We start from the raw sequence: 22281 nt of genomic DNA, 5'->3' as shown, positions 1-22281 counted from the left end.
TCTTGAATATCTTGATGAAATATCTAATCCACAATAGATGGGATAATTTAATAATCTCCGTTTTTTTCGAAACGCAGCCGATAGTCAAAATGATATATCTCGCGAGGAGAACAATGACGAAGTGTCCTCGACATCTTCCGAAAAGTATGAACGCGACGTGACGATCCTGAATCACTGTTTCGATGATATTGAAAAATTTATCGCACGTCTGCAATACGCGGCGGCCGCCTCTAAAGAATTGGAACGTCGAAGGCGCAATCGAAAGTCGAAGAAAAGAAATCTCGGCGACGGGATGCTGACAATGAGAGCCAAACCACCGCCAGAGATGGAATTCATCGATATCTTTCAAAAATTTAAGCTGTCGTTCAATTTGCTGGCTAAGCTGAAGGCTCACATTCACGACCCCAACGCCCCTGAACTAGTGCATTTTCTCTTCACGCCGCTTGCTTTGATCGTGGACGCATCCCACGATACTAATTATGATCCTAACTTGCCGAGCAAAGTTGTCTCGCCGTTGTTGACTAGAGAAGCGGTAAATTTGTTGATTAACTGCGTCACAAGTAAAGAGACGGAGCTCTGGCATTCATTGGGCGACACGTGGTTAATACCACGCGATCAATGGAAAGGTCACGTTCCCCCCTATCACCCTATCTTCATGGATGGTTGGTCCCCCGAGTATCCAATACCAGAAGACAGGGACCACGATCATCTTGCTTCGTTATTGAACGCTGACAAGCAGAAGAGGGACGAGCTCCCTGAACAACAGAACGATTCGTACTATAATCATCGAGAAGTTGACGAATCTCATTACAGCAGCGATTATTTGGAGTACGAGAGCAGAGAAGAGCGTGCCGGCAACGAATATTTTGATAGAAATTACGGCACCGGTTCAGAGTTGTACGGCAGAGAAGAAAGAGTGGTCGATCAAACGAGAGCGCATAGCGACATATCCGTTGATTCCATCGAAAGAACGCCGAGAACTGCCGGTATGGAAAGGGCCCAGGAAGCTTGGTTGGACGATTTAGTTGCTAGACACGCGAAAATCGTACAAGTTACTTATCCGAGGACGGCAAACAACGATAAAGAATTGACAGTTGTTAGAGGTGAATACCTAGAGATTCTCGATGATAGCAGGAAATGGTGGAAGGCAAGAAATTCCAGAGGCCAGGTTGCGCATGTGCCACACACCATTGTCACACCTCACAATCCTTCCCATTCTAACGACAACGATGTTTTCAACAATCCTTTGTACACGAGTCGATATCCGAGGCAGGGGCACAGCTATAATTACGAGGTGAGAGTAACTGCCTGAATGCCTTCTAGAACCTTCATCTGCCTTGAAAAGAAAAATAATTATGTAAAGATGATTGCAAAGATTTGCTTGAAGAAACACTAATTACTGTGAAACTGTGTCATTGACTAATAACAATAGTTATTGATTCTGATAATTGTCTATGAACTATAATAACGTTAAATAATTTATTAATTATCTTCCCTGAAATCATCTTCATTAAAATGTTACAATTTTGATTAAAAAATTATTCAAAATTTTAGGATTCTGAAATCGAAAGGACCAGCACAAGTCCAGGACCTGAAGCCACTCATCGAACGCATGCGATTCCACCTCCCGCACCTGCAGATTGGGTGAGAAAAGAAAGACTTGGGAAAAAAGGTGAATTCCGGTATTTTTAAGCTGTCTAGTGATTCAGAATTGTTTAGTTTTGTACGTTGCTTGAGGGATCGGAGAGGAATCGAATCAATAGGATAACTTTTAAGTTGTGGTCGCTGATATCAGAAGATGAATTGACAGAATAGACTATTCAATAGACTATTCAATTAGTTACAGTCAAAATGCTTGAAGTTTTCACGAAGATTCGTGTTTATACGATTGAAACTATTTAAGATATATTTCTTGATGAAGCATGTTATGAAACATGATCAACGTATATTAGCACCACAGCATTTATTGTGTCTTCAATCCTTGTACGTTTTGTTTTCTAAGCGTTCTTCAATTTTTCTTTTTCTTTTTGATGAATACTGTGTTTTTTCTACTTGTATATATTATATAAATATGAAGAGGAGATATGTGAGTAATATCTAGATCGAATCCACCAGCAATTATTGCAATAAAGCAAAGTAGAGGAATTATTATTTGTTATGAAATGCGTTGGTTTTTCAAGTTCTTCGATCTTACCCAAAGTTTTCTTTTTATAATTTATATTAATGACTTTGATTCAGAAGAATATTAGGAAGAACTTTGAGAAAAACTTATCGCTGTGCATTAGATATTAGTTCTTTTTTTTTCTTTTCTGAAGCCTTTACAAACCAATTAACAATAAGGCGGTGTCTTATCAAATACAATCAAGTTTGCAATCAAAAATAAAATTGCAACTCAGGAAATAGGATGGAACATATATTTTATTATTATTAAAATCAACGAACAAAATAATTTGATATTTTATAAATAAGTTGCAAATCTTATTCTTTATATTTGTTTGTTAAACATAATCTAATTCATATAACAGTCAGTAATCAGAAGTGTTCGAGTTTTATTTTAATATCGTACCTTTTTTTCTTTATATATAGTGATTATATATAGGAATGACTATCATACTTTTTATATTTATCGACTAACCAAATCTTAGTATATATATACACTTATATATACCTTATATATATATATATATACTTAACAGAAGAAAAAAACAAAGAATAACATGTATAGTTTTATATTAAAAAAATATTGTAACGTAAAAGCGTGAAGTTTAACATATTGAAACTGGTAAAAATTATAAATGCAACATTCGTGCGTTGGAGAGATCGTGGTGAAGTCATTGTGTCCGTCCAATTATTATCAAATATTCGGCTTCACTATAAGGAAAAGCTTGTCTGTCGAATTAAAGCTGTTGATAAAAATTATATCTTCCTTCGATAATAACAAAAAATGTTACGACAAATGTTGAATCGACACCAGATACTTTCTTATTCATCAACATTGTGATTCATTCTTTTCTTTTTTTTTTTTTTTATCAATGGCTTTAATCATCGGTACAAAAAATCTTTCTCTCGATGCTTCTATTTTACGTGACGTTGCATGTGTCTGTATGCATCAGTGTGAATAAGCTTGTACAAATACATTGTGAAACACCGAGGAAGAAGAATCGTTGAATTTTTGCGATTCACCTTCTATGAATCGTCAGATAAGAAGAATTGAATTCTAGAAACGGCGACATAATACAATCGCATACGATGAAAGAGAGAGAGAAAGAGAGAGAAAGAGAAGGAGAGAGAGAGAGAGAGAGAAAGAAAGAATATTAGAAAATAACTTAATTTTTATTATCTTTATTGCGAGGTGCCGAGAAATCTCGCTACTGTTGATTTATATTATTGAAGAGTGAATACAAAACGAGCGATGCGACATTTTCGCATTTTTAAATATAATATAGACAAAGTATGGGACATTATTGCAATTTTACTAATCGCAAATATTACACGACTGTATAAATTTTTTTTTTCTCGCTTGCCAAAGTTGAGTTACTCTTCAAGATTCTTTCCTTTAAAATATTGTGACAAATTGTTTTTACTACTTTATTATTATTTTGATAATACATAATTCAATTGCTGCTTCAATTCTAAGAATACATACAGTTGATCCGAGTAATAAGTAACTTGACATTGGCTCTTGCCCGTCATAGTTAATTTTCCAGCGCCGTTAATAATTAGAGGAAGAGAGGTAAAAAAAGCACCGAGCGAACTCTGCGTATCGACGAACGCGCAACATTCACGTTACTTTTTTTATTGCGCAAAGTTTTGTGGTATAGATAATCGAGAGCTATAAACAATTACATGCAATTAACGTAAGCATTATCGATTCGTTCTCGAACGACCGGATTATTTATACATAGAAATCAATGATAGAGCCATTCTCGACGATACGATACGATACTAACTAGTCTAGGGGGTTAAAATGAGATATTGTGAGATAATATCACAGGAAACACGATATTACGATATTACAAATTCGATCTTCTAAATTCTTCTTCGCACTTTCAGTCTCTTTAGTAGTTATTCTTGTAATTGTATTGCGATAATCTATCACCATGCGAGCAATATAAATCGTGAAATTCTTCCACGAGGGACGATTTTGCAATTAATAGTAAAAATATGATGCACGATCACGTAATCTAATAATTTTATATATATATATATATACTTCTTGATCGAGCGAAATCTATTTTTTCTTCTTTTTTTTTAACTCTTTTATCTGTTTTGTGTCCATGGAATGGGGATTACGATCCGTCCAATATTTTTGTTGCACTGTAATTTATGTACATCACTTGATTAATAAATATACTCGGTTACAGATTGTATTTGTCTTTATGCATAAGTATATACTCGTCCTATTTTAAATATATTTAAAATCGTTGGTTGAAGAATAAATTATATTGTATTTGTAAATTCGTCAGTGCATTCGTTTGCTTAAAGTGTGCTTCTTAATGTGATCGTCTCTTTGAGAAAGTGTTTAGTGATTTTAATCATCAAAAATGTTTGGGGTAAGTTCGTTTAAATAGATGTCTTAATGTCTGTAAAATTAAGCATTTTTAATATATATACATTTTTGTATATACATATTTACAACGTATGTAATATTAATTATTAATAATAATAAATTGTCAATATTAATTGTATTGCAGATGAATCTAACGAAGAAACGACGTCTATCGGTAGTAACAAAGTAACGTTTAAATCTAACATCAATGAAAAAACATCGTCCATCAATGAAGATCAGAAATCAAAATCCAATGAAGTGACGGAGGTGGTTGAAATTCACGCACCACCTCCGGACGTACGTGAAGAAATCGCGAAGGAAATGTCATCATTAGCATCAACAATTGCTCCACCACCACCTCCACCGCCTCCTCTAGAGAATCAGATATCTGTTTCTTCGAATAATTCATGCAAATCAGTTACATTGAAGAGTAATCATACAATTGGTGGTAATATACGCTTTTACAACGCCCAAAGTTGATTGATGCATGATGAATTGTTTTTTTTTAGGGGTGAAAACCGAGAAAAAAGTGCAAGAGGAACTGAAACAAGTATTAATGATATTTCGTGAGAAGAAAGAGTATTATGGCACGAGTATAGATCGTGAGCCTGTCTTGGATCAATATTCCACTCCTAGAGAAGTGCAAAACTGGCTTACATTTAAAGGATATTCAGAAAAGTATTTCTTATACAAATTCAGAACAAAGAAAGAAAAAATTACCAATTTGAAAATTTTTAAATTTAAATTTGTTTTTTAGAATTTGTAAACAATTAAGAGACATGGCTGGTTCAGAAATATTTAATTTAACAGAAAGACAATTGGAACAATATTTTGGTATCGCGGAAGGTGCCAAACTTTTCAGTCAAATTTTATTAGCACGAAATGAAAACAAGGTAAAGAACAAAAATGAACTATTCATAGAAAACTAATCATAGAAATTTAACTTTTTTTTTATTTGTAGACGAAGAGTTCTCGAACATCGGAATTGAAACAAATATTAGAAAAAGCTAGACACAAGGTTGAGGAACAATGAAGCATTTTCTATCAAATACTCTATAAATATATAATAAGAATTATACATATCTTTCAAGTGTATGTAGTAACAAACATATACATCAAGGAATTTAATATCAAATTGCATTTATTATCGAATAATAATCATATTACTATTTTCCTTTATGAAACTCTGTGATTAGTTTGTAAATTAAAAGCAATATATTTAACAGTATATCTACAGATAAATATATTTACAAACTAAATACTTAAATGAGATTTTTCAATTATTACTTTTTTTAAATAATATATTATATATATATATATTTTTGTTAATAGCAATAAGAGAATGCGTTTAAGAATTTTAAATATTGTGAAAAATACTTATTACATTAAATAACGAAGTGATATTTCCATAAAAGTCATTAATAGAAAGTCAAAAATATTCGTTTAATATTGATGTCAAATTTTTATTGAAGCGATCACATACATTGTAACAGACATAAATAGGTACTCTAGCTGTATCATTTATTATATTGATAAACTATACATTTCTTTCGAATACTCGACTCGAAGTCACACAATGTGAACACATTGATAATTATATTTTTATAGAGATAAATCTGTTGTAAAGCCCTTGCATATTTATCGTTTAAATAATTCTTATACAAAACTTTTATATTGGCAAATGGAATACAACGATACACGTACTGAATGCCGTAATATAAAACCTTTAATACAACGAATGTAACATGCACAATAACAATGTTAAGTCTTAATAAATGTTAATAATCTAAAAATTGTAAAAACAAATGGAGACAACACTTTTCCATTAAACCATTATAATAATTGAACAAGGTCAAATAGTTTCTCGATTAATCAGGTTTCAAGCAGTCTTATATAATCACATACATTCAATTATGTAATTATTACTAGAAAACAATAATATATCTTGAGAAAAAGCTTCATGATAGAATTGTTTTTAATAAAATAATTATAAATTATTTCAAAATATATGAACTGCTTTCTATTATTCTTAATAACTCATTGTAACTGATTCTATGCATGTGTAGAAACTTTTAAAAATGTTTCAATACAAAATCTACATTAAAAAACTCTTAGACATATTTTTCTAAATGCGATCTAAAAATGTCTCGTTCTAAAAATGTATCACGACAGTTATTCGCGACAGTTTTGTAACTGTAACTTACAATGGTAACCAAAGTTTTTGGTCGTTTACGAGTAGCTCAGACAAGCCTTATAATTGTAAAATTTCGAATTCATTCATTTTACACAATAGTAATTACGTAATAAATATTTATTATGCGATAATTACTGTTTAGTATCATTTATTCTTAACATTATTATTATTATTATTAAGATTATTATCATTAATTTTACTTTCTTAGACGCATGTGTCTTAAGGATTTAATAAAATCAATAATAGATACTTCTTCAATGACAAAGTTAAAAAAAAAAAGATTAATAATTTTCATAACACGTTAAAAATCGGAATGTAGGGTTCATGCTATTAAGGAAATAAAAAAAATTTTTTTGTTCACACAATATAAGACTTGAATAATTAAATTAAATAGTGAACTCGGTGAAATTTGCACATGAAATTTTATAAAATGAAATGAAAATCATAAGCAAACAAATATGCGTTCTTATCAAATACATCATTACGTCTTCCTTTTGGTATAACGTTGTTAATTTATAAATTCAGCATCCTTGGCTAATGTTATCTATTTATGAATTTGTGCGTATTTCAATTTAATTTTTATAAGCTATCATTTGTTGAACTTTATCATTTCTCCATTTAAATTTTGTAAATTTTAAAAAATGTCAACATTTTTAGCGCAGAAGAATTCCGCTCCATATCTTTGGAATAAAAATTTTAATGCCAAATATTTGATTCTAAGATACATCTGCTTTCACGAATCATTATCACGATTTTTATCATTTGAACTATTCTAAACCCGCAAATTCTATGACAGTAAAAATACAGTGAAAAGATTAAAAAAATTATCTGCTTTTCATTCGGTTGCAATTATTCGGTTTAACTTACTGTTAGACTGTTTTATATGATAATTAAATTATCAATTTCTATCAATAAATATTCAAACATAACTGTATATAATTTATAATACAATTAGTTTAATCGTTTGCAAAAGAACAACTGTTTAAATTCCTTGAATCGTTAAATTAAGGATAATTTAATATTTACAATCATTATAATTAATAATATAATTAACCGAAACGTCGTAACATTAAACTGTGATAGAAAATAGAACAATTATTGTATCGGGTTGATTTCTTAAAAATTAATGGTACAGCGTTTGATTCTAAGGACTAACGATAGTTATAAAATATATAATATAATATAATATACCCGTGAGATAATTGCATGCCGGATAAACCTTGATCGAGAGCGAAAACATTTTTATATGTAATATGTACACCGGGCATATAATGTTTTGCGTTATTGTATAATGTCAATGATGAAATTGATGATGATCACTGTACACCGGTGTTGTTATATAAATTATTAAAAATATGATATGAAACCAAAGTTACAATAATAACTGATTAATGAATGTACAACTTATAATTGGCGACTAATAAATCGTTCATTAATAATGATCGATTTAATAATAAACGTTATTAAATATCTAAAGTTATTTTGAAAATGACTTTGAATATTACAAATGCGAATACGTTTTTGAAGTAATATAGTTACGCAATAAATAACTTGCTCATAAGCTTGACCTTGGAATTATCAGAAATACGTATATCAAATATTTTTCACAAAACGTAAATTTATTTTTCTGAATATCTTTAAAAAAAAAAAAGAAACAAATAATTTCTCTTTCTAATTAGATACAGATACGATATCCACGTCAAAATCAATACGTAATTCTGTTATTCCATATATATATATATATATATGTGTAATACAATAATAAAACAACATACTATACAAATAAACGATATAAGTTTGCAACAGTCGATTAAGGTGTTCATTAAGAACGATAACATAAACCTTTGATCGGCTAGAAACTTAACAAACATATCTATTGCACGAAAGATAAAGTCAAGTGCGGATCATCAAACGCGTAAACGATCCAAGGTCAAAGAATGAAGCATACGTACATAGAGAGCGGGCAATGAAGCGATAATGAAGCTAAAAATAGTGTGAATACATGAAAATACGAACATATATTCTACTGACCGGTGGCATCCGAATCCTCCTTTGATGGAACAGACCTTAATCGATTGGGAATATATCAATTGAAAACGAAACTTATCGATAATGATTGAATGAATAGCGAACCTGAAAGCGAGTTGATAGAAAATTGTCAAGAAAAATAAAACTGTGTTTCTTTCTTTTTTTTTTTTTTTGTATACACGAATGAAAGAAAAATGATGAAAAGAAGAAGAAAGATTTCGTCCTTATTTCCTCTGTAAACAAAGATCCTAAAGATATGCAAAGCAGATTTTGAAAATCTGTCTTTCATAAATTACCAAAAACCTCCCGCACTACGACCACCAGGTGGATTGTTCACGCGGATACAAGCTCTTCTTGCTTCCTCCACATCCTCTGCGAACACACAATTTTTTTTCAATACTCCATCTTAAAAGGAAAAAAAATTCTTTACATACCACTGATAGAAAAGGTAGAGTCTTGCAAATTTCTCTGCCCTTCCAATCGTGGACCTTTCGATGATGGCGTGACCACGGCAGAATCGGGTAGTGTTGGCATACAATCGGGTACCGAAATTTTTGGTTTCGGACTTTCGTAAGTACCGTTTGTTTGATGACTCTTGGCGAGGGCCGCGGCTGCCGCTCTTGCTTCCTCTTTCGCCTTCGCGATAGCGGCATCCTCCTCGGCAAACTTCTTCGCCTCTGCCTCGGTTCGGGCTACACCGCGTGGTTTCTGGCAATTTTTAAATTAAATCAAACCATCATTCAAATTATTCGCTCTTTTCATTTCGCAACGTTCAACATTCGTATCTCTATTTCGTTAATGTTAAGAGAAACATACTTTTTCTCTGTCTTCAATCATATCGTACACATAAGTAGCATGGCTTGGAGTCTCGACGAACTTTCCGAATCCATGGACAGCTTTCAGTTCACACTCGTCCACGCAAACACGACCTTCCACTATAACATACTCAGGTACCCCATGAACTTCCATACCCTGAAATAAATAAAATTGGACAAAGTCAAAGAATCAAATTTCGATCAAAACTGATGTGTACACAATGTGCTGATAAAATATTCTTTACGGCTTTGATTGAACTTCCTGTGGGTCAGGGTAAGATAAATGGAAAATACGTACCTCCTGCGAGGCAACAAAGGCTTTATTAAAGGGTTAATATTGGCCAGGGAACTTACCTCGAAGATGTTGAAGTCAACGGCCTGGACATGCGTTTGAGCGGAAATCGTACGCTTCCTGTTGGGGTCCCAGACAACAATATCGGCGTCTGAGCCGACCGCTATCACTCCCTTTCGTGGATAAAGGTTGAAGATCTTCGCGGCGTTGGTGCTGGTCACCGCCACGAACCTCGTCGGGTCCATTATTCCAGCGTGGACCCCCTTCTCCCAGACGACCGACATCCTATCCTCGACACCGTTTACGCCATTGGGAATCTTGGAGAAATCATCCTTGCCTAAAGCCTTTTGTTCGGCGTTGAAGGTACAGTTATCGCTACCGGTAACTTGAAGGCCGTCTCTGACGAAATAGAAAATCGTTGAGGTGGTTGATCCGTCAAAATTTTGAGAAATTTAATTGTCTTAAGAAAGCAGAGATCTTTAGATAGCTGGAAGAACGGAAGGATACCTTGACATCTGTTAAAGCTAGAAGAATTTTGTAATATGTAGCTATATGTATATATATATATATATTATATTATGCGATGCAATAATCGATTTAATTCGAGTAAAATTGAATGCTGACCGTAGAATGATCTTTAAACGAGTTTTCCTCTGCCCATTTAATTAAGTTTAATACCAGATGCGAGATAAAAATGGCTTCCCACGCGGTCTCTATTAAAATTAAGTTCATCACTTATATCATGCGTGCCAATTTGTTGCTGTAATTTATCGTTGTCATTTGAATTCTTTTCGCTTTCCAAACGAGTAACGCAACAGCGTGAAAATTGTTTTATCTCCCATTAACCATTTACAGTTTTTCTGCATTAAGTTTCCATATAGGATAAAAATAAGTTAATTATCGAACTCGAACGTAAACGATGCTTGAAAGGAGATAAGCGCATAAGAAACTGTTGAATGAATCTCCACTTTGCTGTGTACGTGTATCTTTTATTTCATTAGCCGGTTTCACGATCACGTTATTCAAATTTACAATTTACAAAAATAAATAAATCATCGATATATATATAGATAAATCGAAAAAAAAAAAAAAATTATCTTCCCAAAGTGTATTTTAGATTCTCTTCTACGTGTTTTGGTGATTAACTCAACGACTATCTCCTTAATTAAAATGATAAATTAAAGTGAGTTCCAAGAGTTCAGAGTGTCTTTTTTTTTTTTTTCTACTTACTGTGCCAAGTGTTCGATTAGATAGGCAGGTGTTGTAGAATCAGGTCTCAATGGTGGACTAGTAACGTAACGTCTGGCTTTTTCAATATCTTTCCCATATTGCTCGCTACCATCGATACCCACGGTACTTGCGAGAGTTTCTCCAAACAAGACAACACCCTCCGACTTTTTCGAGGATACGACATCAGCAGCAGTTTTGCTCGACAATGCCGTTACGTACAGCGGGCAATTCACCTAAACGCGACATCATCTTGTCTCGTTTATCCTGGCGTCGATTTTTTTTTTATTGATTAGAAAAATGTGACCACAGCCGAAAAAGAAAAAAAAGAATGAAGAATTTTTCTCTCGTTATATTCAAATAAAATCCTGGATCATATATTATATTCTCAGAATGAAATATACTATTATTTTCAGCCGTGTTCACGATATCATGACTAACTACAGTTTAAAGGTAACTACAAATTGGTCTACATTACTTTTATAATATATACCGAGGAACAGAGAATCGTGCCAGCTGTACAACGATGATGATTTCAAATATAAAAGAAATAGGGCAAAGGAAAAGTAATACCGAACTGCAGTTACGATCAGTGTGCATGCACGAGAATTTCGACCGAACATCTAAATATAAATTTCTGATGCATGCAATATCGGGGAGCTATAATTATACTTTTAATACTTGTCTATTGACGTGTTTTAATATACTCTCTTAATATCTTATCAATTGTTGCAACAATTTGGAAGAAATTAATAAAAGTAATAGAAATTATTTTCGAAATTCCACATAAAGTAAAATAGACAGAGTTCAATAGAGATTATCATATTCATGTGATAGTACGTGGCTTTGTATATCTTAAGCTCCATGAGATTTCATGCATCCTCTCAAAAACTCAAAAATTAAAGAATATTCTTATTTAAATCCTTTCCAAAGTGTAGAAGAATATGAATTCCAGAAAAAAAGCTCTTTTGAATGAACTCAGAATTGTTTCTTTAAAGTTTTAACGAGTTTAAATCTCTATGCAATCTCATAGAATTTTTGTTAACTGATTATATATAATATTTTATATACCTTTGTTGCAACGCTGAAATTAATTTGTACAATTAAATTAAAAAATATAATGCCATTTTCTAAGATCTATATCTTTCATGAACTAAAAAATAACGTGTAATTTTTTTAATCATTTTTCGGTCAGCGAAATATCAGTGATATCTTTTCAAAGCTAAAAGTGCACTTATTAACAAAATTCATTTCTATTTAGATTTAACGTATTAGCTATTTCTTTTGTTTCATTCACTCGTGAAATAAAACATATTAAAAAAAAACTATATATAATAATAATAATAATAATATCATGGCAACTCGACATATAGGTACACTATTCTCTGGATGTCAAAGTCACCTTAATCAAAATTTATGGTGGCTTCGACTCACTTGGCCAACATATTCAACAATGCACGTGGCGTATCTGGGTCTGGTCTTAGAGGTGGACTCAAGACATGCGCTGCAGCGTGTTTCCAGCATTTGTGCGCGTAGTTGGTACCATCTGTGCCAATTGCAGCCGCCAGGGTCTCGCCGAAGATGCAATTGCCACGCTTACGCGCAGCGTCCACCGCTTCTGCGGCGCTACGACTCATCACATGCACTACATATAGTGGACAATTGACCTAAGCATGCAGAATTTTCATCGATTTATGCTTTAGCGTCTTTAAAAAAATAATGAAACTTCCTTTCATATAAAGGTATAATATGAATTGTTTTGAATTTTTTTTAAGCTGAAACAAAACAATAAAGTATCCTCAAGTATTTTTTAATAAGATCATATTAAAAAACTACTTATATAATGCTTCTTTGTATCTTTTAACGATAAAAGAAGAAGAACGATTAATTAATATATTTTGAACTGAATTAAAAGTATCATTCATTCCAAATTAAAAACTTATAATCACAGAAAGCAGTATATCCATTGACAAGCAATCCTGTACTATGATATTACATTGATTTATCAAGTAGCAGTGCTTTAAAGATAAACACAAACGTACTTGTATAAATACGATCATCTATAAATCAATCTTCTCCCAAGACTCCTTACCTGGTTGGCTATAACGCAAGCTCTGTTCACAGCTTCTGCCTCCACTTCCTCAGGGCGCGACATTTCGTGACCTTCGGGTCCCGTGACTCCAGCGTCGAGCAATCGTTTCGTGTTCTAAAATAATTTTCTACCTAAAATTTCTCCCAACATTTATATACGTAATACATCATATAACATATATACCGTAAATACATCTATTTTCATCAGATGGAACACCAAACATGGTAGCAGTTGTTAAAATGTTCCACGATAAACGTGTCGCCCGTTTATTTCAAGGATAAACTTATGTATAACGATCGTAAATCACGACGAGCCTCCTACCTCCGCAATAATGTCGCCATTTTCTGCATGAACCATGGCAATAGCGCCCAGCTCCTTGCACGCTTTGAACGTCTCGATTAATTCTGGATCCCTGATCATATATTGATCACGATAGGCCATGAACATTTTGAAACTGTTCACACCGTGATCCTTCACCAACGTGCCCATTTCTTCTTTGACCTGAAATAAGCAGAAAAACTACGTTAGCTCGGAACAAGGATTGTCTCAAAACAAGCGTCTGACAAGCGTTGACAAATAAGGAGCGCATCGATTTGCATGCATCCGTACGCGATCCGATTGCGATTTCCTCACTCGATCGCTCGGGAATTATTCCATTCACGATCGTGATTACAGTTACAAAGACAAGCTGTGGCAAAACAGCCGCAGCTTCGTACCAGATTCGTACGATTTGCCAATTTGCCAGCCGCGAGATCGGTTTCACCGTATTTAGAAACGGAACGGATCTAGGCCGATCCTTTATTTATGCTCGTTCCAAGTATAAATCGTCTAAATTGATGCCAAAAATCGATTCGATAATTTTCAAGCGCAATTTCCCCTTCTCCCTCGTTCCAACAAATTCGATTGATCGATTCGATCATTAGCATTTGATAAAAAGAAACAGATACAGAGAGGGGGAACGTTAAGCGTTCTCCTCACCGATTTCCGACGATTCCGTGAATTACGTAAATTCTATTTGCGATCTAAATACCATTCGTTACGCTACTTCGTGACAATACCACGCTACGTTTAATTTGATAAAATTAAAAGAGACACGCAAGAAAGGGGTCGTGCTTTCTTTTCCAGGAAGGACTCGTGTCACGGTAATTATCTCATTCTGGGTGACCAAATAGAATAGAGAACCGCGTGTGAACCGTATCACGGTGATGTAAGTCATCATCAGTTTTTTAGAACGCGGCTTGCAAAATCTTTCAGATCCATCGTTTCCTTCTCTGTTATATCAACGAAACGAACGGAAGAAGAAATCTTTCTCTTTTTTTTTGTTCAAAGGCTCACTTTTGGACTCCAGGACGTGATAGCGACGTGGAGCGAATAATCGCAGCAAACTTTCTGGTCGGCGCTCTCCCGGTACCTCTCGTACGCCTCCAAAATTGATTCGTCCTTCTTGGGGATGACAAAGTCGATGATCATCGTCGTACCACCGGCGACAGCTGCTTTCGTCCCCTGATAAAAATCGTCCACCGTCTTGGCGCCCATGAACTCCAATTCGAAATGGGTGTGCGGATCTATCCCACCGGGCATCACGTACTTTCCACGGGCGTCGATGATTCTCGTTCCACCTGGTATTATTAAATTACGGCCCATTTGCCTGGAAACATAACGTTTCTTTTTTTTTTTTTTTTCTTTACGTAATCGAAACGCAACGATGGAAATGAACGATTAAGCGCTCGATTAAGCGTTGCAAGTCATTATATTCGATGAACTATAAAATCATCGGGTACAATCGGTCATTAATTTTTTTTTTTGGAAAAATTGGACAATTTCCAAACATGATTATTCTGAATAAACACGTTGGATATTAAATTAGAAAAACTTTTAAAATCTTTTCAATAAGTATTACATGTCACGCTTGTTTGACAAATTATACCATCATCGCGTTATCTTTTCATGCTGCTCATTGATAAAACGTTGTATCGCGTTTCGCTTGTGCAAAGTGGCGAATAAACACGCGAGCAGAATTTCGAATGAAACACAGTCGATCGTTCGTGTACGTATATGTGAATCGAAAAATTTATTTGCTCGCAAGCCCTAATTTATCGTCACCTTTGACTCGTGCAATAATTATAGCGGAATAAATGCCACGTCGGAGATGGATTGGACGGACGATCGAAACTCGACAAATTCCACGCGAAAAACGATTTAGCGTGGAAGTAATTATAAATGTGCATTGAAATGAGTAAAGTTAATGTTTATGAATATATATATATATGTGTAACGACTCTTACTTTATGATACCATCTTCGATATAAACGTCGTTGTCCGTGATCCCATCGTCGTTTACCACCTTGCCGTTCTTAATCAACAGCCTGTTTTGCGCGCTCTGGAAACAGAACAGTGGGTATCGTTTTACGCGGATCTTTTCAAAAAATAAAACCACAAGTTGTAATAATGCCGAATGCTATTGAATGCTAACCTTTGCTTATTACGTATACCTCGTGTTTAAAAGTATTATAATTTCCTTATTTTTAACGTTAAAGCATAGAATCGTCGTTTTTCTATCATATATTTTACCATACAATTTCTATTATCATTATTATAAAGGAAGATACTTGTAAATCAGGGGAATCAAGGCATCAATTTTCTAGTTGATAACAAACTTTTATAGGTCGCTCGTCCTTTTATTAGGTAAATGAAAATATCCGATACGCAGAGGTTTATATCCAGAGGCGTACCAGATGGGTAAAAAAAGTCTTTGCCTCGAACAAAATTACTTCCCATTGAGAATTGTCCAAACCCTCCCCCGCGCACTGTCCTTGATATTCGTTTGCAACGTGCGTCGGATCCGACATCCGGTGCAGACGATTAACGTGCGTATATTGCCTCCACGCTATGGTATACCAATCAGTATATAATAGAAGTTACGCTTCACGCACTTCCGCCAATGCTGGATTTAGAGCAGTAAGTGGCCGATGTGCCACGACTGATAAACGTAAGACTCCTCTTGTTCACCGCGATACAACATCTTTCCATCCGAAGGAATACGGGAATTTCTCTTCTGTCGTGCAAACGATTCTTTCTCTAGACATGGAAAACGCGCGGTTTTTCGCTGATCCACTTCGCCCATTACCATACAATCACGTTTTAAAAAACTCGTGCTCGTCGTTTCCGGAATGAATAAAGAAATGCTAACGTCTATTTTCGCCACGCTGTTTTAATTTCCCTCCCCGCGAGAATATTTCTCACAATTTTCCTCTACATTATGCTATTTTTAAATATTATTTATGATTGCACGAAACGTATTATATTTTAAGATTCGTATTATTTACTTCGTTATTTGTATCTCTCGATCGATAAAAAGGTTGTAAAAGATTCAAAGCTCGATCGATATCGAGTAATCCTTAAGAATCGGTAAATTATATAAACGAGACTCAACGAGACTCAAGAATAAAGATCACGACCTTACGTTAGGGAGAGACAAAAGAAGAGCAGACAAAATGTATAAATATTAGCGTCTCGCACAGTGGGGCAAATTGAAAGGAATCCGCGGCCTCTATATAAAGAACTTTCGACAATCAACCCCCGAGCCGTTCCCCATTCGTGGAAAGATAAAAGCGGTTAGGGGAGAAAGATCAGAGGGGCCGAACAGAGAATGGTGGAGAAAAAGAAGAAGAAGAGAAAAAAAAAGGACAATCTATCGTTGTCACTATCTATGTTTTACGATCCGGGGTCCACACCCTTCGCATTCGGTGCAATGCAACGCGTGCTGCACAACAAACCCTTCTCACGCGGACCCCGAGGTCTCTGCCCCGTGAAATCGCCTCGAACCCCTTTCTAAGTGGTGAATCTAAACCACCGTGAACTGCCTTTCATGAAATCGATCCCAATCTGCCTCGCCTCCCTCGAATTGTCGCTGGAAGGTGTACTTTGTTAAATCGAATCTCACCGTTGAAAAAACGAGGGTGGTCTCCGTCGGATATTCATGGGGATGTGAACGATTAAAAGGGCACGATCTTCTCCGAAAGAGAATGGCGGGATATATAATCCTTCGTTTTTATATAAATCTGGATGGAAATGGGACAAATATATATCGGCGGCTAGTTGGCGTAATTCACGTGGGCAGAGAGACCTTGTCGTATGTGTAGTTATTAGGCACGGGCGTGAACATGTGCGTTTCATGTGTTGGAGGGTATCCTCTGCTTGGATATTTTCGGCAGACGCACGCTTAAAATACGTACGCCCGTACGCCCGTACGATGATTTTTCAGAAATGAAATTCTATCGTCCACGCCGAGGCAAGGACTTAATATCGATTCGATCGTCACACAGTGGTGAATTTATTATAATTCCGCCGGTGGAAAATGTATCTTTCGTTCTTCAAGTTAAATATTTCAACGAGCGTACGTTGATCGTGGCTAACGATAAGTATTTTAACAATTTTGGCCCCGTTCCGGTTACACGATTCGATCCATCAATCCATCAAGTACTAGTATATAGGCCATCAAAGTATATTTTCTGTTTCGACACGCTTGTAATCAAACGTGTAGAGAAATATCTGATAAAGAACAAAAGCACGAAGCGTCGCAAAATCTTGTATCCCCCCCGGCGCACGGAACTACGCTCCTGGTAAAATCGATATCTCCGACATTTTCCGGCAGCGTGCCACGGGATTCTTCGTCTCGACGGGAAGAAACATGGAAGATCTTATCGTTCAGATGAGTTTAGTTCGGGATTCGATTTAATCGCTATTCTTATCGGGCGAATTCGATGGAATCGTGTTTCCTTCTCTCGTTATTCTCTCGTTCGAACACATTCTAATAAAGGCTAAACTCGGTTGCGTGCACCGAGTTGTTGTCGCTCGGATCGGTCGTTCCAGTGCTGGTCCAATTAAAAGGCGATTTCTTTGTTTTAATTACGGTATCGAGCCCATCGTGCGATTAAGACGTCGAGAAAAATGGTAATCGTCCGCTTTCACGAAGGGAAAATGATTTTTCTGCATTCATAAGGAGCGAAACCTCGCCCGGTTTCGCTGTATACCCGATTTCTTCTTCTCTCGTTGAAAACGAACTGGACGCGTGTTAGAGAGAAAATATCCACAGTGGTTGGAGTCCGAGAGATCAGGTATATGCCGTGCTCGGTTTACTCGACAAACATTTGTCTTTTCTTCATCGTATAAACGAGCTCTAAAGGTGCGCAACACATATTCGGTTTTAATACACACATGGATGTGACCAAACAGTAATTATACGTAACGTTACATAATACACTGCATTTTCTTAACACTTTCTTAGAGCGTTGAGAAAACACTAGGAATTCGTGTTAAACTGACATAAATCATACTCAGCTTGTGGCCTTGCGTTCAGATATACTCGAGATGTAAACTTGAAGATTGTGTGTGGCTTGGAATCTATTTGGAAAATTGAGAGAAAGCTATAGAGGCGATTTATTAGGTCGTATTAAATAGGAAAATGTTGATAAACATTAAATCAAATATAATATTTTCGGAAATTAACGTCTGAATGTTTATTGTCGTTCAAAGTTTTGAACGTAAGTAGAAAAAATTGCAATGATGTATTACATCAAATGATGTAATAATATACTCGGTCACAAACATCTTTGCACCTGTACGAGATGAATGAAAAGGAGGCAGGAAAAGGGTCAATACCGATCCGACAAACTGTTCCAATTTCCATCCGCGATTAACTGCCGCGAAAACGACTGTGGCTCGCACCTGGCTTCCCAGTGTCTATTTACGTTGTGAGAATAATACTGGTAATCTGCATTTCGGTTGACCGACTTCCATTCGACTAATTTTGCCATCAAGTTCTCGGTGAAACAAATAGACGACAATAAGCGTACTCATGTTCAACCACTTGTATATACTGAAAATACAAATGAAATTTTTAGAGGATACAAATACTTAAATCACACGATTAAAATTCTTAATCAACGTTGATATAATTGTTTTATAATATTAAGATATAAAAATTTTATAATTTAATATCTTTTATATTATATTTAATTCTTGCTAATCGATCAATATCTTTCTTTATTTTTAATAATTATTCATCAATTTTTTCATTTCTCTTTTACAAAACTTTTATCGTAACGAGTTTCAAATTCATTCCTCCATGGAAAATTATGTTAGAAAAGATCCGATAGAATTGTATACATATAATCTATATTCGTACATAGATCATCGAATCGAAATATTTTCGATATTTCCTCGAAAAAGATCCATTCCACGTTTTCCAAGTAGTCCTCTAACTGGGATAAAAAGCACTGGTAAAAATGCCAGTCAACACCCGCAGTTTATTTTTGCTCGCGGAAACCATTCTGGTCTCGCGAACAGCTCGCAGAGACATTTAACACGAAACGGAGGATCCGTGATTCTCTCGTGTATATATATATATGTACACATACTTTTCGTTCGGCCGACGAGAGAGCGTGCACTCGCTCGTAAAATCAAGCCCTGTGTGGTTTTTCCGACTTCAGGTCGTACGTAGTGTCGACGAACTATTGATTCGCCTGCGCAGCCCGCTTATATCTCTGTCTCTAGCTTTTACAAATGTACCAGTGCCGTACGATTTTTCCAACTACTTCCATCTATCGTATTAATGTAAATATCTTTTCTATGTTCCTATTGACTTCATCATGTTCAGAAGAACAATTGGTCAATCTGAAATAGTTTCGATAAACTTTTACGGAATCGAAACATGCAATATTATTCGATGTCGTTAGAGGATCATTCATTGAATTGCTTGTTAGTTCACAGTCGAGAAATTCTCATGAGTTATATAAAATGATGTAACCGGTGAAATTATTTGTAAAAAAAAAAAAAGAACTTATGAATGGAAACGGTATCGGTATTTATAACAAATGATTGTATATATTTTCTCCTTCCTATGCTTCGATTTTATGTTTCTATGAAAGTAATAATTAATGTATAATATATAATATATATCTAATGTAAAATATAATATATAGAATGAATATATTTTAACAAAATTATAATTAATTAGATAATCTGTGTTATTTACACTTGAATATCCGTACTAATAATTAATAGTAATGAGCAATTGAAAATTATTAATTATTGAAATATTAATTTTTAAAAGATAAATCTAGCTTCTAGATTACAATAAAGTACAAATATTTAGTCTGCTAAAATATAATTTACGAAATAGAATAATTGATCGATGACAATATTATTAGATTTAACAATTTTATTAAATTTAATAAATTAAATTACAAATTCTTAATATTTAATAATCATAAAATTGCAAAAATTATATTATCTATTGTCTATGATTCTTGTCACTTCATGTCACTTTACAAATATGATAATTAGAAGAATAATGAATATAACCTATAAAAGAGAAAGAAAAAGAAAAAGAAATATTGCGAATACAAGGACATATCCACTTTTATTGTTTCCAGATTAAATAGACGCATTGCATTATGCACAAACCTAACGTATATGTACATTTATGTTTTTGTCGACATACAAGTTGGCTCCTTTCGCGAGATAGACCGGTGCCGAGCGCCAAGACGCTTGGATCAATAAGGCAGCAACCTTGCCATCGACGCGATAGTGCGACAAAACTTTCGGTTTTAATAGTGACGCAGAGATGCTTATATTTATGAATTTATTATCTATTATAATATTTTGCATTTCTAAATATATCCTATTTGTTTTATATACTTTCGAGATCACAATCATTTAATAATGCTTTTAACTTTATAAAATGAAAAAATAAAATAACTATTTATTAATATCAGAAATAAGAATAACCAAAATTATGAAATTTTTTTAAGATTTTATTATTATGTTATATTGAATAATTTTGCATTTATTTTGCATCAAATTATTTATTTCTTTTTTCATATTGTTCTCTGTTAATTATAAATGGTTTGTTAAACTCGCTTTCGTTATCGATCGCCAGTTCAATAACCTCATACATGGCGTATTCAAGTTAAAATTATAAATAATTAGAACTGTAAAGAAATTCGAATAGTTTTTGAGAATGAAACGCCATAAACATTTCTTTAAGAAAAAGTTGAGAAAATAAAAGAAAATATGCATATTATACACATGAATATTAATCATTACAAATAAAAACAGATCGATATGACATTTTAGATGAGGGTTGTCTAGTGAAATCATGTCAACAATGTTGAATATAGGGATAATTTTATTACTGTACGAATTATTATTATTATTTCAGAAATAATATTGATTCAAATTACACACGATTCATGGATACTTATCATGAATATTTATAGATTGTTTTATAATTATGTTATATATTTTATTTATTTTTTCGTGAATTAATTATTGTTTAATTACTAGCCAATTAGCTCTATTTTTGATATTATGGACAAAAAAATTTTTTTTTATACAAATAAAATATTATATCAAAGTAAGAATATTTTCGCATAATGTGTTATTTTTATTTTTAAATATTATTATTTTGTCCGTTATAAAACATGCGACGCCAATGATATATGCTTTAATTAAAATTTATAATAGAAATTATTTTATCAAAATATATATAATAAATATATATATATATATATATTATTTATATAATTCTAATAAAATGATTCTATAAAAATGTATAGGATTTTAGAATTTTTTGAATTTCAGCATCACACGTGATGCAAATACAATTTAATACATAACACTAGATAAGCCGGGGTTTGCTTCAATCATAGTTACAAATAGAATATTTTTACGCAGTTTTTTTACGTAATGATATTTAAATGCAAAGGAATGAACCTCATAAATCGATAGAAATATACATAATAGAAATAAAAAAAGAATAAATGAACAACTAACTGACCTGCAGGTGAATAGGCACTTTCTTCACCGGCGTGCTCATTTTTGATTAAAGAAAGAATCACGTTGATTGAAAAGTGAAATACACGATATTACGCAGTATATTCTATACTAAGAGTGGCGTATATACACTATTTTTACTTGTGAAAAACGCCTCACTTGCGCAAAAATTTTCTTAAAGTGAAAATCAAAAAGAACAAGATCGAATCGAATCGAACAATCGACTACGACTGATGCTGAGTGCGC

General features: G+C 33.9%; 2 protein-coding genes across 11 annotated transcripts in view; one reads left to right on the top strand and one right to left on the bottom strand.

Moving 5' to 3' along the window:
• The window catches only part of LOC408693 (epidermal growth factor receptor kinase substrate 8), a 16032-nt gene extending 9681 nt beyond the window's left edge, over positions 1-6351 (top strand). For 6 of the 9 annotated variants that reach the window (XM_016910687.2, XM_016910684.2, XM_016910685.2 and 3 more), the window contains 6 exons: positions 78-1294; positions 1555-1672; positions 4695-4997; positions 5059-5227; positions 5307-5442; positions 5511-5582. In XM_016910687.2, coding sequence (XP_016766176.1) covers positions 78-1294; positions 1555-1672; positions 4695-4997; positions 5059-5227; positions 5307-5442; positions 5511-5582 — 2015 coding nt within the window. Of the gene's footprint in view, positions 1-77; positions 1295-1554; positions 1673-4694; positions 4998-5058; positions 5228-5306; positions 5443-5510 lie in introns of all 9 variants that reach the window. The other 3 variants (XM_016910689.2, XM_016910688.2, XM_026439224.1) reach the window with 3 other exon arrangements.
• On the bottom strand, positions 5988-22281 carry LOC102654653 (dihydropyrimidinase). 2 transcript variants are annotated; one of them, XM_006565869.3, is made up of 11 exons: positions 22040-22281; positions 15483-15577; positions 14533-14845; positions 13519-13698; positions 13198-13311; positions 12540-12772; positions 9941-10277; positions 9588-9743; positions 9206-9479; positions 9068-9143; positions 5988-8809 (listed from the first exon to the last, which is right to left on the bottom strand). In XM_006565869.3, the coding sequence occupies exons 1-11, from the start codon at positions 22076-22078 to the stop codon at positions 8767-8769; spliced, it is 1860 nt and encodes a 619-aa protein (XP_006565932.2). In that variant the 5' UTR covers positions 22079-22281; the 3' UTR covers positions 5988-8766. The 2 variants fall into 2 exon arrangements, with proteins under 2 accessions (XP_006565932.2, XP_006565931.3); XM_006565868.3 differs by lacking the exon at positions 12540-12772 and adding an exon at positions 11109-11341.

Source organism: Apis mellifera, linkage group LG2 (assembly GCF_003254395.2).
Source record: "Apis mellifera strain DH4 linkage group LG2, Amel_HAv3.1, whole genome shotgun sequence".
In the NCBI taxonomy this organism is placed as follows: domain Eukaryota; kingdom Metazoa; phylum Arthropoda; class Insecta; order Hymenoptera; family Apidae; genus Apis; species Apis mellifera.
Note: the sequence above shows the minus strand (reverse complement) of the source record. Positions and strands in the feature narration are given on the sequence as shown.